Source organism: Netta rufina (genome assembly GCF_964035555.1).
Source record: "Netta rufina genome assembly, chromosome: 28".
Classification (NCBI taxonomy): domain Eukaryota; kingdom Metazoa; phylum Chordata; class Aves; order Anseriformes; family Anatidae; genus Netta; species Netta rufina.
In genome coordinates, this window is record NC_140152.1 from 644,036 (window position 1) to 657,728 (window position 13,693).

At 40.9% G+C, this 13,693-nt stretch overlaps 1 protein-coding gene across 1 annotated transcript; it reads left to right on the forward strand.

The window, feature by feature from the left end:
• Window positions 1-12,192: 12,192 nt before the first annotated feature.
• On the forward strand, window positions 12,193-13,089 carry NFILZ (NFIL3 like basic leucine zipper; the record flags this gene model as incomplete). The annotated part of the gene is made up of 1 exon (XM_084302584.1): window positions 12,193-13,089. One exon carries the CDS (start codon window positions 12,193-12,195, stop codon window positions 13,087-13,089), a length of 897 nt encoding a protein of 298 aa, XP_084158710.1.
• Window positions 13,090-13,693: the final 604 nt, after the last annotated feature.

Genomic DNA, 13,693 nt, shown 5'->3' on the forward strand with positions numbered 1-13,693 from the left:
AAAGAAAGATTAGTAGCCAGCATTGCTTTGACAGTTCAAGGTTTAAAGAGAGTATGACAGTAAATAACTCTCTGTTGACTAAGAAACCTATCAGAAGGACATGAGAGGCATAACAGAAGGCTGGAACCTCCTGTTACTATTTGCAACAAATGCCATTTCTGTCTCATACAGAGTAGAAGACTTAAAAATTCTGAAATACCTAGATATGGTCAATTTTTACCACCATAACTTTTAAATTTCCTGTGCTGTGGCTTATAAAAGGCTAAATTTTGTGGGGAACATTCAAAGATTTGTCAGCAGAAGGAAAGTACAGTTCATAAGTGTATTACATGCTAGTTATTGCATATCTAGCATCTCTGCTTATGAGAAACAGTTATTGCAGTAACTAACTGTAGTAAGGCTTCTATGCCAACATCAGTGGAATAATTTGCAGGCACCAGGCAGTGCTTCAGAAAAGACTAACGACTCCAGACTTTGACATTTCTCTTGCCAAACTTAAAAGACTTTGTTTAATAAAAACACTATTTAAATTCCAACATCCTTTAAGATGTGTGAGAAGTGCCACCCTCTAGTAAAGAGGCTGTAAATCATAAGCTATTTTATGAAAAAATTCTAGCTTTTACTTAAAAAGGTGTCTTCTTCGCAGCATGTTTTTAGAAATTTAAGAATTTGTTCCCTCAAATCAAGTGATGCTGAGAGGTAAAATCAAATTGTGAAGAGCTTTAGTTTTGTTCTGTTTTGTTTATGGGGTTGTTTTAGATGTTGTTGGAGGGACGTTTTCCACCTGTCTTGGTTTTGCATTCAACACTGATACAGTTTTAATCCTTTGTCTGCATCCACAAGAACTAAACATATTTTTCTGTAATCAAAAGCTGAGATTCCTACCTAAGGAGGAAACTACTGCTAGAAGAGGCTTTCCAGAAAAACAGCAAATATCATGAAAATCCTATTAAGCTTCATAATTTTTCATCTGGGGGACACTAAAACATCTGTCCACCTGCAAGCAAGGACCCCACAACCCAGCTTCATCCTGCCCTGCCCTTTTCACTGAAATACAAGCCTGTAGAGCATACACCAGTTTTTGCTGTTTGCCCGTTCACACTCCTTGAAATTTCACTCAGTTTCCCTTGGCTGCAGTGCTGTCCTCCACCTCCTGGCTAGGTTGCTGTATAGTAGTGGTTTGACGCATGCTCTTGCTATGCTACTATGTCAATGCGGTCACGGCAACTGGGGGTGAAGTGTTGTCCGAGCATCAGTGCTCGGGGAGGCAAGGACTGTTCCCGTGCTCCTGGGCATCTCGCAGACCAAAGAGCTCCTGGCAAGAGCAAACACACTGGTGAGTACGTTGTGTCTAGCTGAAATTTGTGCAACAAATTCTGGCTGAATTTGTGTCTCGGTTCCCTCCTTTTTCAAACGTTTGCAGTAAGCCAGATAAGATGCAATTAACAGCAGAAAGTCAGATAAGATGCCATTAACAGCAAAATTTAGCTTAGTGTTTTGATAAAGAAGGGTATCTTTATTTTCTTGTGCAGTCAAGAAGTTTAAGCAGAAATTCCTACTGCTTTGGTCTAGCGAAAGCGTACCATGTATAATAATGTTGCAAGGAATGACCCAAGGGATGGAAAAGATCATTTTGTATTTGTATTTCCATTTTCTGTACAAAACATAATAGCCTGGCTGCGGTTTTCTGTTGCTCTGGATGAAATCTGGAGTAGTACAGAGGCACTCCAGGTTTGTCTCTCTACAGTAGCTTCATGCAATACTAGCTTAAAGCATTATCATCTTTTCATGTAATTTTAAAAAGAATCTGCAGCAATCAGTTTTGAGCTAGTAATATTATTTCTAGGACTGCACCAGGTGAATTTACATAACCATTTCACTTCAGTTACCCAGAAGTATGCATTTTGAATCTGATAAAGCACTGATAAACACCCTGTTTCTTTGGGCACAGAAAAACTCAATGAGTTGGGACTGAAATGAGGAGTTTCATCTTTAGTAGAAGTGGGTTTGCCACCAGTTCTGTATCTTATAGAAACTGAGGCAGAAGGTGGCCGATGCATGACTCTGCCTTGCAAAATCTTCAAAAGTTTCATTTATTTCCTGTGATAGCAGAGTGAAAGGGAAACCTCTGATGAAAAATCTTGATATTAACAGTTAATGAATGAGAGACGTGATCACGTTCTGCAGTGGGTGCCCTTTGCACACACTTCAGAGAGTGGAGGAGGCCCAGCAGCCTTCAAGACAACCCAGTAGCGATGGCTTATTTCCTTTAAATAGAAAAAGGAGAGCTTTTAGACAGCATCAGATGCTTTGACAGGACTACTGCAAAAGAATACAGGGATGGGGGTCTTCCTGCCAGAAAACAATGAGAAGGCACCATGCACAGAAATCTGTGGTCCTCACTATGCTCCACTCCTGATCGGCTAGTTCAACACACCTTAGCGAAAATGCTTTCTATTTTATGAGTATCAATTTATCAATCTGAAACAAAAGGGTAAGCAATTAAATTAGTTTTATTTGGGATCTTAAAGAAGTTTTTTAAAAGGGATACTGTGATTGGTCCTGCATCCCAGAGGTACTGGGAGAAGGAAAAGACTTAGAGAGCAAGTGGGAGAGCTCAGTTGAGGTTTGTTTACTTAAAACAAAATTGTTTCTTCGGACTGGAATGTAGATGACAGCACTGCTAGGTTAGCAAAACTGTGGCACTCTGCTGCGTACATGTGTCTCTGGCATGAAAAGGTGAAGAAAGGAGTCAGAAGTATCAGCTGCAGGAGAAGGCTTTCTTTTCTTATGGCTGGTGTTTGCTAGGGAATGGATTTTGAAAATGAGGGGGGGGGGGGGCTTGTTTTTAGTAGGGTTTGTTTTGTTTATCCTCCTAAAATACTGTTGATAATTCTGTGACAGTGGTATCTTCACAGTTTCCATGGAGTGGGGGATTTTGTCATTTTCAAATGATGGCTCAGAGTTTTTTAAATGGGGATTTCATATGTTCTGAAGACTTACTAACCATGGCTGATTACGTCTAGGAAAGATCAGAAAGGTGTTGAATTATTTTCTGATGTTTCTTGACTTCTCATTTCCAAGACTGAAAGCCACATACTTGCAAAAGTCAGTGGCAGCTTTGCTTAAGCCAGCATTTCTGGCCTCGTCACATAAAAAGCTCTTTGCCTACGCTTAATTTTAAACACACTCTCAGGACTCATTGATTTTGTAGCCTGCAACGACATTCTTGTGCTATGGGGAGAAAGGGACTTACCTGCTGGTTTGGTCTGCCTCTCATTTCTTCCTCTTGATGAGGCATTGCTATAACATCTGGGGTAACTTTCAGATAATTATGAGCTTATCTTCATGAATTGATCTTCATTTTAAAGAAGCTGGTGTGACAGCAGTTTTTGTCAGATTCAGTATGAACCAGATGGAATTTTCCATCCCTGGGTAGGGCAGAGTGAGGTGGAGAGCAGTGCAGGGCTGCGCGTCCCGCAAGCTGCACGTCGCTTGTGGACATCCACCTCCAGTGCCTGCCAGGCTGGCTCCCAACAGCAGTGCAAGCAGAAGACCTGCTCCAGAGCTACAGCAAGGTAAATGCAGCCCCACCTTCCTGGTAGCATAGAAGGCCACATAAAACCTGCACACACAAGAATTAAGAGGTTCATACCCACCGTACACACCCCTGCATGGCATAATCTTCTTATGTCTTATTTATTGCTTTACTATAAGTGATGTAACACAGACTTGATACAGTATGAGGTCTGGTCATGCAAATTGGTGTTCTCTGACTGTGCTTCTGCTTGCTACTGGTACACAAGCTGCAGTAGTAAATGTGGCTGTGCCCTGGTAGTGTAAGTGATCTTGTTGATATGAGTTAACTTGAGGGAACTCTGGTCTGTCTCAGCATCACTGCATCCAAATGAAATAGCTCATATATCTCTGTGCTACCATGCACTGTGTGGTGCACAACTGGCAAGTGAAAAAGGTACAATTCAGTTATTCATGCTTTATATGTTCCTGGAGCAGGGTCTGCCTATTAGGTGCTGAAACTGAAGGAATAAGACAACTAAAACATGTCTAGAAAATACTCAGATCTAGCCTGTCTTTCAGCTGTAGCCTGCTTTCTCAAGAATGTTTCAGTTGTTGTTTAAAAATATCAGCAAAAATGTTCTGAACATACTGACTGATTTTGTACCTTCTGCTGAAACACATGAGTTTCAGAATCCCATCTTTCAGAATTCAACTAAATTATCCCAGCCAAGCACAGTCTGCTGAAAAATTGATGCTCTCCACCCAAACAAACAAACAAAAAAGTTTAGGCTTCCTTAAGCATTTTTAAATAAAAGGAGTTTCTTTAAAGTGGTTTCCTGGGGGAAAAAAAAAAATTAAAAATTAGAACATTTATGCAGTTAGTATAATACTGCGCTGTGGTGTGATGGGTGCAGGTGTCTTGGAAGCAGGGACAAGCTGGATGAACAAACTGTGGAGATTTCTTTATTCACCAGCACCACACACCGAGGCATTTGCAGACCAAGAACTGCAGAACTGTAGCTTGCAAAGAATCATAAGTAACTTCATGGTTTTAAGAGTTTTTCAGAGCATTTCCAGTCTTAATATCCGTTGTAGGCCCACAGTAAAATTTCGAGGTCAGTTTGTTCAACATAGAGCAATACCTGAGCTAGCTTTGAGGCTAGTTACCATGGGCAGGGCAGCCTCCAGATTGGTACGGGCTTTTACCACAAGTAACGGAATCGAGGAAGATTTATACAGCAGACAAGCTGTAAGAACCTGCACTTTGGCTCCAGGTAGTTTGGTAAATTTGTGTAGGTTCACATCACTTGAAGTCTCATACCTCAAGACCAAAAGACAAAACTACAAATCAACCCTAACACACCGTATTGTGATTAAGACCCAAAGGCAATGTTTTAATCTCTCTGAGCCTAGAATTTTAGCACACCAGAAAGTAAAATACATCTTTCAGACCCCTGAAAATCAAGTTTTCTTCTACAGACTCAGAGACTGTGAACAGGTTTTAAAAGTGATCAACTCCAGAGAATCCTTACAGGGTCCCGGAATCTGATTTTCAAACAAGCACCCTATTGAGTACAAAGCTTCTGTGGAAACCAGGCTTTAGAACACCTGGCCCTTACAGTGAAAATGCTCAGTTTTGAGTCTCTGTAAAGATATCACAACTGACAGACTTGCAGCAACATTTGGCAGTGTTAGCTAACAATCACTTGTGTGTTTTCAAAACAGATATGCAGCAGATATATGGCTTTGGCATATTCTATTTGTTCCTTTGACAGTTTTGCTTTAAATTTGAGTGTAAAGCTTCACAAACAAGAATGATTCTGCCAGTATCAACCACAGAAGCAGTCATCCTGAAGCTCAGGAATGCAGGGCGGTAGCCTCTGCTCTGTTTTCTCCCTCTCTGTCCACTTCAGTCAACAGACCAAGTCATCTCCCATTGAAATGCAAACAATGAGTAATATCTATTCCTCAATAGCACCTGCTAACCGCTGCTTTAGTGTGAATGTGAAATAATCAGGAATATGAGTAATTAGAATGATATCCTTTTATCTTGAATAGGCTGGTAAGTTTAGAGAGCATTGTGAGATACTACCAAACCACAGCACAAGCAGCAGAGGGGACCGAAACTTGTTTACTAAGGTGCTTACAGTGCAGTGTTTGTACCGCATGGTGTTCCTGCTAGAAGTTTTCAGGAGGTTCTATTGTAAATCGCGCCATGTTCACCAGGGCCTGTTTATTATCTCGTTTTATCAGTGTACATTCTGAATAATTCCTGTGGGTTAGACACTTTAAGCAGTAGACCATCTTGAGATTAACAAACGAGTTCTGATTTAGTTTAAGCTGACATAATTTAAGAGTGAAAAAAATGGGTAACTGTCAAGCTAATTTATATCATCATAAAACAAGGGCAGCATGACTCAAACTTTGTGTTGATTTAAACTCCTTCAATCCTAAATTCTGTTCCCAGTTTAACTATGGTAAAGTTAGAGTAAACTCCAGTGATGTTTCTGTGGATTGCCTCTTATGTACACAGGCGCCGAATCATGTGCAGTAAAAAAGTTGGAAATAAAACTTTGATCTGAAAATTTTCAATGGAGTAGTTAATTGCATAGCAGAATTATGTGCTTATTTAAAAAACAACAACAACAAAAGAGTGGAAGCTTTCTTCTTCTTTTTGTTGTTGTTGTTGTTGTTGTTTTTGTTTTATAAGTTATAGTTAAAATCAAGTAAAGAGTATATGCTGAGATCGGTGCATGTCTTGGGAAAGACTTCAACACTACCACGACAAATGAATTGTTTTGAATTACTTTTTTTTTTTTTTTTTTAATACTACACTTTCACTTCAGAGTAAAGAAAAGAAATCTCTAACAGAGAGGAGTTATACTAAGTAACTAAGTGCACTTCTAAATTACACAGATTTTTCCTTTGTAAAGTAAATATATGTAGATTTATACTTGGGCTTTAATTCCTGTATTCTTGGTTACAAATAGCCCTCTCAGCTCTGTTTTTAAATGAGACCAAGATCAAAAACATGATTGATGATTGTAGATATTTATGTAGAATTTGTGATTTAAGTAGGGGGAAAAAAGTGGATGATTTAAGAAAAAGACTGCAACTTACAGAAAGGGAAGACATATGAGAAATGGTAACATCTAGATTTGTACATCAAAAATTAGTAAATTGAAAAGAATAGAATATAAATATTCACTTTATTAAAATGAATGAATTTAGTATGAGATTTGGCTCATTCTCTGTTCTAATTCAAAGAGAAGATGAGTGACCCACAGCTACAGTTCTATTCTACAACTGCTATAACACTCACTGGAAATTTATATAATACTCAAATTCACCCAGTATTTCAGGGTATAATAACAATTAGATTGTGTCAGTTCAAAGATCTGCCTGGTGCGATCTTTTTGATTCCACTTTTATTTTTGATTGACACACTATCATGTGTGTCAATGAACTTCACATTTAAATTTTACATTGCATGAAAACGTGCTTCCTTTTCTTTCGTTGATATCCACTGCCCGCTAACTCCAGCACATGATCTTTATTCTTAAGAAATAATGAGTTAGCATTGCTGTATACAGAAACTATTTTAAATCTAAGTCTGTTCTGGTTGCCTTTTGCTGAAACTATTCAAATTTTATTGCATCCTTGGAAAAAAGAATGAAATAATTTGAGAGTTGAGGGCTTAATTTATGATCACAAAAAAGTGAGATTCACCAGTCTTTTACTGAGGCAGTGTGTTTTGTTTAAAGAAAAGTGTGTATCATCTTGTATATCTGCAGTGAAACAGTTCCTGTTAGATACGTATTTTTGGTGGAGGACTTTGTACAGCCTTCTAGAAAGAACAGTTCATCAGAGTCTGCTCTGAGCTGCTGCTCAAGTTGGAGATAAGAGAAAGAAGAAGAGTTGCGTCTGAACCAGACCTCTGGAGCCTGAGCCCTACCATGGCCTTCTGTTAGCAGATTAAAAGCCATTTTACCAGAAGTGAGGGTCTTTCAACCATGTCGAGTGTATGCACGAAAACTGTAGTGTAACATGCTGATGTTTTCACGGACATGTAAATGGTTTAGCACTGGCATTACACTAAGACATTACATATTCAGCCCTGTGCAGCTGTGAGCGTCCTGTGCAGCTATGAGCATCCCGTGCAGCTGTGAGTGTCCCCTGCAGCTTTTCTGTCCCATGCAGACTCAAGTGATAATTGAGATATTTAGTCCTGGAGGCAAATCCTTGCTGAGTTCATCAACTTTTCTATCCTTGGACAGCACCGAAATTAATCAGATGCATTGTAGAGGTGGTAAGGATAGTTTTTAATGCACGTATTTAAAAGTCTTAACATAAAAATGTAGCTTGCTTTCTGTCTGCTTAGAGAAGTAGGAGACTAGAAATGTTGTTGCTCTGTCCAGAGCATTGTTCAGAAACATGCTCTGTGTGAACAGAACTAGCAGCTTTAGTGCGAGTTAGAAGTGAAAAATTAAGGAATAACATCACTGTTTTCCATTTTTCTGTGCTTTCTCTTCCACTTAAGATGCAGATAATATGTAGCATGTCTGTTGTCCTTCCAAGACTTAAGCATATCAGAATGTCATTAAGTGATTGCCACAGAAACAATAGATACCAATGCACCTTATGAAACTTTTGTTGCATAATGTACATGACCAGATGTACCATCATTACTAATATTAATGTTTCCACTTCTTGTGGCTACAAACTGTGTGACACCTTGTGTGCTTGGTTGATGGAGTCTGCACTCATGAAGACTCCCAAGACAAATATTGTGTGGGTATATGTGTGACTCTGTGGGCTGCAGACATAAATAACAGGTAGACTTCAGGCTTTGTGGCCTCAGACTCAATGCTTTCACATGTTGGCCCAGCTAGGCCTTCATTCCTTGCCCTTAAAAGGCCAGATCCTGCCTCCGATGAGAACTTCCCCTACCTCCCACTTCTCACTCAAACAGTCCCCAAAGCCTCCCCGCCTCCAGGTAGGTACAGCTGTGCCTCTGGTCTGACTCCTGCTTCTTCTCCTGGACTCAGCCCTCACTTCTCGCTGCTTCACTCCCATCTGCTTCCACCTGGGCAGTATTAAGTCATCAGGAAACTCCCACCTTGGTAGCACGGATCAAAGTGTGAGGGATTAAACAAATGTGCAAAGCGTTGAACATCTCTGTGCTGAGATGAATTTGTTGGAAGAAATAGCTCATTTTTTTGTTGCTTTTTTGTTCTGTCTCATAAATACCTCTTTTGGGTCCCTCTTACTTCCTGTGATTCCCAGCTATGTTGAACAATGAGTGTTGGTTACAGCAATCTTGAAACTTCTTATAGGATCTCATAAGGACAGGCACCAGGAGCAAGAGATGGACAGGGAAAAAACAAGCTACTTTGCCCAATGTGGGTGATAAGTTTAAACAGTGAAAAAGCCACCTGTTCATCTTTGACTCATTCAACAAAGAAGTCACGTCAAATACCAACCTGAAAAATTCCTGGTAAGTGATTAAGCCCTGAAACAATAGCATATTTCTGCCTCTTGACGCTGTCAGAAACCACAGGTACACTCATTGAAATTCTCCCTTTGATGCTTTGACATCAGGAGTAATTTTGATCAAAAACCAGAGAAATTACCCCAAACATATTCACGCTAAAGGAGATTCTTTGTTTTGGTCTGTAGCTGCTCTCAGAACCTTCGCATTGTGTTTGAGATGTCAAAGAGTTACAGCTAAATTAAAACAAATGCATTCCAAATGTATTTAATTACCAAATCACACTGATTCAGAAAGAGAGTACTTTCCTGGAACTTGTCCTGATTTAAACCAGAACAGAGTTCTGGTCACGCTGAACAAACTAGGACAGCAGTTAGATGTGGATTTGTCTATTTCACAGGTCTGCATTGTGCAGAGATCATAGTAGATGACAACCTGACAATACTGAAGGTCTTTAAATCTGTGAAAATAAACAGCAGATATTTTGCCTGCAAGCAACAAAATACTTAATCAAATAGTTTCCGCAGAAGATTAGCATTTTTAGGCTCATTGTTCACATTTCTGCTGTATGATATATATTTAACTCTTTGTGTATATGATGGAACTCCTTCATCTACACTTACACATTGCTTGATTTTTGAAATCCTCTAGTGATCTTTAATGCCTCACTGTTGAGTGCTATCTTGAGATACCTTAAAAAGGAATATGGTTTTCAGTGAGTACTGTGCAAGAAAACAAAGATTGTGGTGCTATGCAAATAAGCAAAAAGAGTATTTTGCTTCCAATCTTTTGTTCTGTTTATGATTTCTGACGTTGGATTTTTAAGAAATCAATAGTCACTCTTGGAAAACTAGACATTCAAGTGTGGTCTTTTGCATGATACTTGGAAAGTGAAGAACATTGGAAATTTTCAAGACTCCAAACATATTTCAACTGGACAGTGTTTAGGAATTGTTTATGTTTTCCACCGATACATGAACTCTTCTGGCTAGTGTTGATGTGAATGCTTGTAAAGAACAAAAGAAGTTCCCAATCGTGGCTCTTTATCGTTTCTGACTCTGTAGGTCCTTCACTGAATAAGTTCCCTTCTGTATTCTGAGCACCACACCATCCCTGCCCAAAGTGACGTGCCCTCAAAGATTGTGAATCACATCTTTCTATTTGCTTGTAGCTGGTTATCACCAAGAAAAGAGCAAATCATGTCAGTCATGTAATTAATTGATTTAGTAAGAATGTTGGTTAATAGTCATGCTGATTATTAGAAGTGTTGATTTTCAGAAAGGTCTATCACATGACAGATTTTCACAAGCTTACAGCATCTGATGACGCTAACATATATGGCCCAGGCTTTCTAAAAGAGTTTGCCTTCTCACTTCAGCCATTCCTCTGAATCTGGCCATTTAATCTGATTCCTAAATAGCTGTTTGAAAGACAAAAATGCTCAAACTGAATGTTACTGGCTAAAAACTAAATAATGGGTGTTAAGCTGATTTTGTTTCCTTGGAGTTCTGTCAATTTTCAGACAGAAGTATTTTTTTTTGGGGGGGTGGGGGGGAGAAATTTTTCAGCTGAAAATGTCAGCCAGCCCTCCTCTCCCCAGCACTCTGACCAACTCTGCCAGGAACCTTGGTGATGTTCTGCCCGTGACTCAGAAAAGCACTTTGCAATTATATAAACAGCTACTATTATTGTTCTAGCTATGTGGCAAACCGTGAGAGCATTGCAGTACTAGTGAAGTGTACTGCAACCCACCAGACAATGTGGAGGGCATCTCAGCCATTTTTTGTCAATTGCTCTTTGTGGGTCCCAACATGATGTAGTCACAAAGCTAAAATGAGGGGCCTTAGGGATGGAAATATGGCAAATACCTAAGTTTTGGTGCATTAATCAACAATCAAAGTGGCTGCTTCCTGTGGCCCAGCTTTTTATTAGAAGGGACCTAAGTTCTGAGAAGTATTTCAGTGGAGCATTTCTGAGCTGGATCTTCCTCTGCTCCTTCCCTATCCATCCTGTAGAGCTGTCATAAAAAACTGTCTCCTCTTGATACCACAAAGCAGCTTCCCAAAACTTCTGTTAGGCTCACAAAATGTGATTCTTCTCACCTGACCTAAGGTACTTGGAGCTCTAAACCAGAACTAGTCACTGGGTTCTTTTATAGGCAGTAGACAATAGGCCAGGGAGTTCAGCTGATAGTATGTGAAACCTTCAGGGTGACAAGCATCTCATGCTAAGCTCCCTGTCTAGGTGTCTGTGAGGTACAGAGGGTGTTTGATGGAACTACATGCAGGTCCTTACTTCTAGACATTGACACTTGATCAACACAATCCCTCCCAGGGCAGGAGGGCTGAGTTGATTTTCCTGGAAGATCCCTGTGTTACAGCAAGCTTACAGTTTAGATGGGGATGTGCAGTGTGACAACTGTCTGCAGTTGTCCTGTGATCTCTTATTAATTTAATTTTCCAACATAGACTGCACCACTGGTCTTCTCTGCTAGCTTCTTCCTGTAGTCAGCAATGTACCATGGTCACTGTCTTCAGATGGAGAATTTTGTGGACAGCTGTGCCAACAGTACAAGTAGCTTCTAGACCACACTTTCTGTGTTCATCCCCGGTTGCTTACAGACCTATCAAAATAACAAACATCCTCAAATCCAGCTTTCCAGAATAAGACTAGGGGTTTTGAGGAAAATTTGGGACTGAGTAGCTGCACTTGATCTGCAGTCCTGTTTCATCCTACTGCCTTGCTACTAAGGCACATGACTAAGGCAAATCAGTTCTCTTTCCTGAACCTTCCTTATCTGTAAAACAGGGGCAAGGAGGCTGACTTCCTATGCAAAGGCAGTGGGAGATCAGTGGGAGATTAGTAGTATGTGCGAGCAATTTTTGATATCCTGATTGAAGTCAGGCACAGTGTTTGTGATTGTTCACGGAGTCAGCAAAAAGTATCCTCTTTAACTCCCTCAGTTGTACGCGTTTTTTGGGTACACCATGGTGGACTTTGCAGACACTGCTGAGGTTTAAGTGCATCGATGAGTTCACTCTACTCAGTATTCCTGGTGTGACTAACACAGAAAAAAAGTTGCATGACTATGTTAATTTATTTACTGCTATTAATTAATAGCATATTTAGTGGTAATAGCTTTATGTTTTAATTCTGGCAGAACCGGAGTGGTATTGGCAACCATGGACAACTACATGACACCACTGAGCACCATCAGTGACCTTGCGCTTCAGCACAGCAAGGAAAAGCTCCTCCACAGCAAGGTGAGAGGGCCCTCCCGGCGCAAGCGGGAGTTCATGCCAGATGAGAAGAAGGACAACATGTACTGGGAGAAGAGGCGCAAGAACAATGAGGCAGCCAAGCGCTCACGGGAGAAGAGGCGTCTCAATGACTTCGCCATGGAGAGCCAGCTGGCTGCTCTCAGTGAGGAGAATGCCATCCTCAGGACAGAGCTGCTGTCCCTGAAGCTGCGCTTTGGGCTCATCAGCCCAGACACCAGCACCTACCAGGGCCGTTCCCTCCAGGACTTCCTTGGAATTTATTTCAGAGGGCACAAAATAGCCTCCCCATTCCCTGAGGTGGAGCCCTTTGCTGGAGATTCCTGCCTCTTCACAACGAAGAGCTTTGTGCCAAAGGTGCTGGAGCCAGCTGATTTTTCATGCAAAACCTTTGACCCATCCAGCAACATCCTTGGCTGTGATGCAAAGCCGGTTCCTATGAACACCCCTGACCTTCAACAGCCAAAGAGACTTGATTCAGCCTTCAGATCCACAGTTTGCTCTCCTTTCCTTGATTACAGCTGCCCCAACAAATATTCTTTCCATTTGCCTTTCTCAGGCAGTGCCTGCTTCTTGTCCCCTTCTCCCAGTCCAGCAGAGGTGAACAAGGAGAGCACCACAGCTGTCTCAGATGAAGATGATGAGCAGCAAGTGCCCAAAACTTCCCTACCCCCATATAGCTTGCCCTGCCCTTCAGAAGATCATCCTAAGGGCCGAAGCTATTCTGCCCTGCCTCACAAACTCCGGATTAAGACCAAAGCCCTCAGTGGCTCAGAGGAGAGTGGCCTGGACTCCCGCTGAGGAAGAAGAGGAAGAGCCTCCTTGGGGGCCGATGTGAGACCTTCCAATGACATGAAGGGTTTGGAAGGAGGGGGTGGGAGGGAAATGGCTTATGTTTCAAAGAAGGCAATAATTTTATCTGTTTTGCATAAAGGATAAAGGAGTTTATAGAGCTGGGCTGCATTACTACAGCACAACTGCAGTTGGTCATTACGTCGATGTTCCTGTATGGGACCTACTAGACCCCACAGTTGCTGGGTGAGTATGTCTCAGCTTCACCTGGCTGCTCTGCTCAGAAACTGAACTAAAATTTGAGGTGTGAAGGGATCAGAGGCAGGAAGATGCTAAGACAGTGGAGGTGGTGCCCACACCATGTAATGCAATAGTGTTTCCACAACATGACTACAGCTTCTTGGTGTAATTCCCTTTTAAATTGACCATTAAAATTCCATTTTAATTCCCTTTGCTTTGTCATCACCTTCATCATCACTAATGAAGCTAAAGTTTTAATTGTTTGTGCTGAAACAGTTGATGGAAACAGTTTCAGACCCTCCAGCTGTCTGGAGCAAGAAAAAGGAATTGTGATAAAAAGAGAGAGGTCTGAGAGCAGAACCTGGTCCATTTT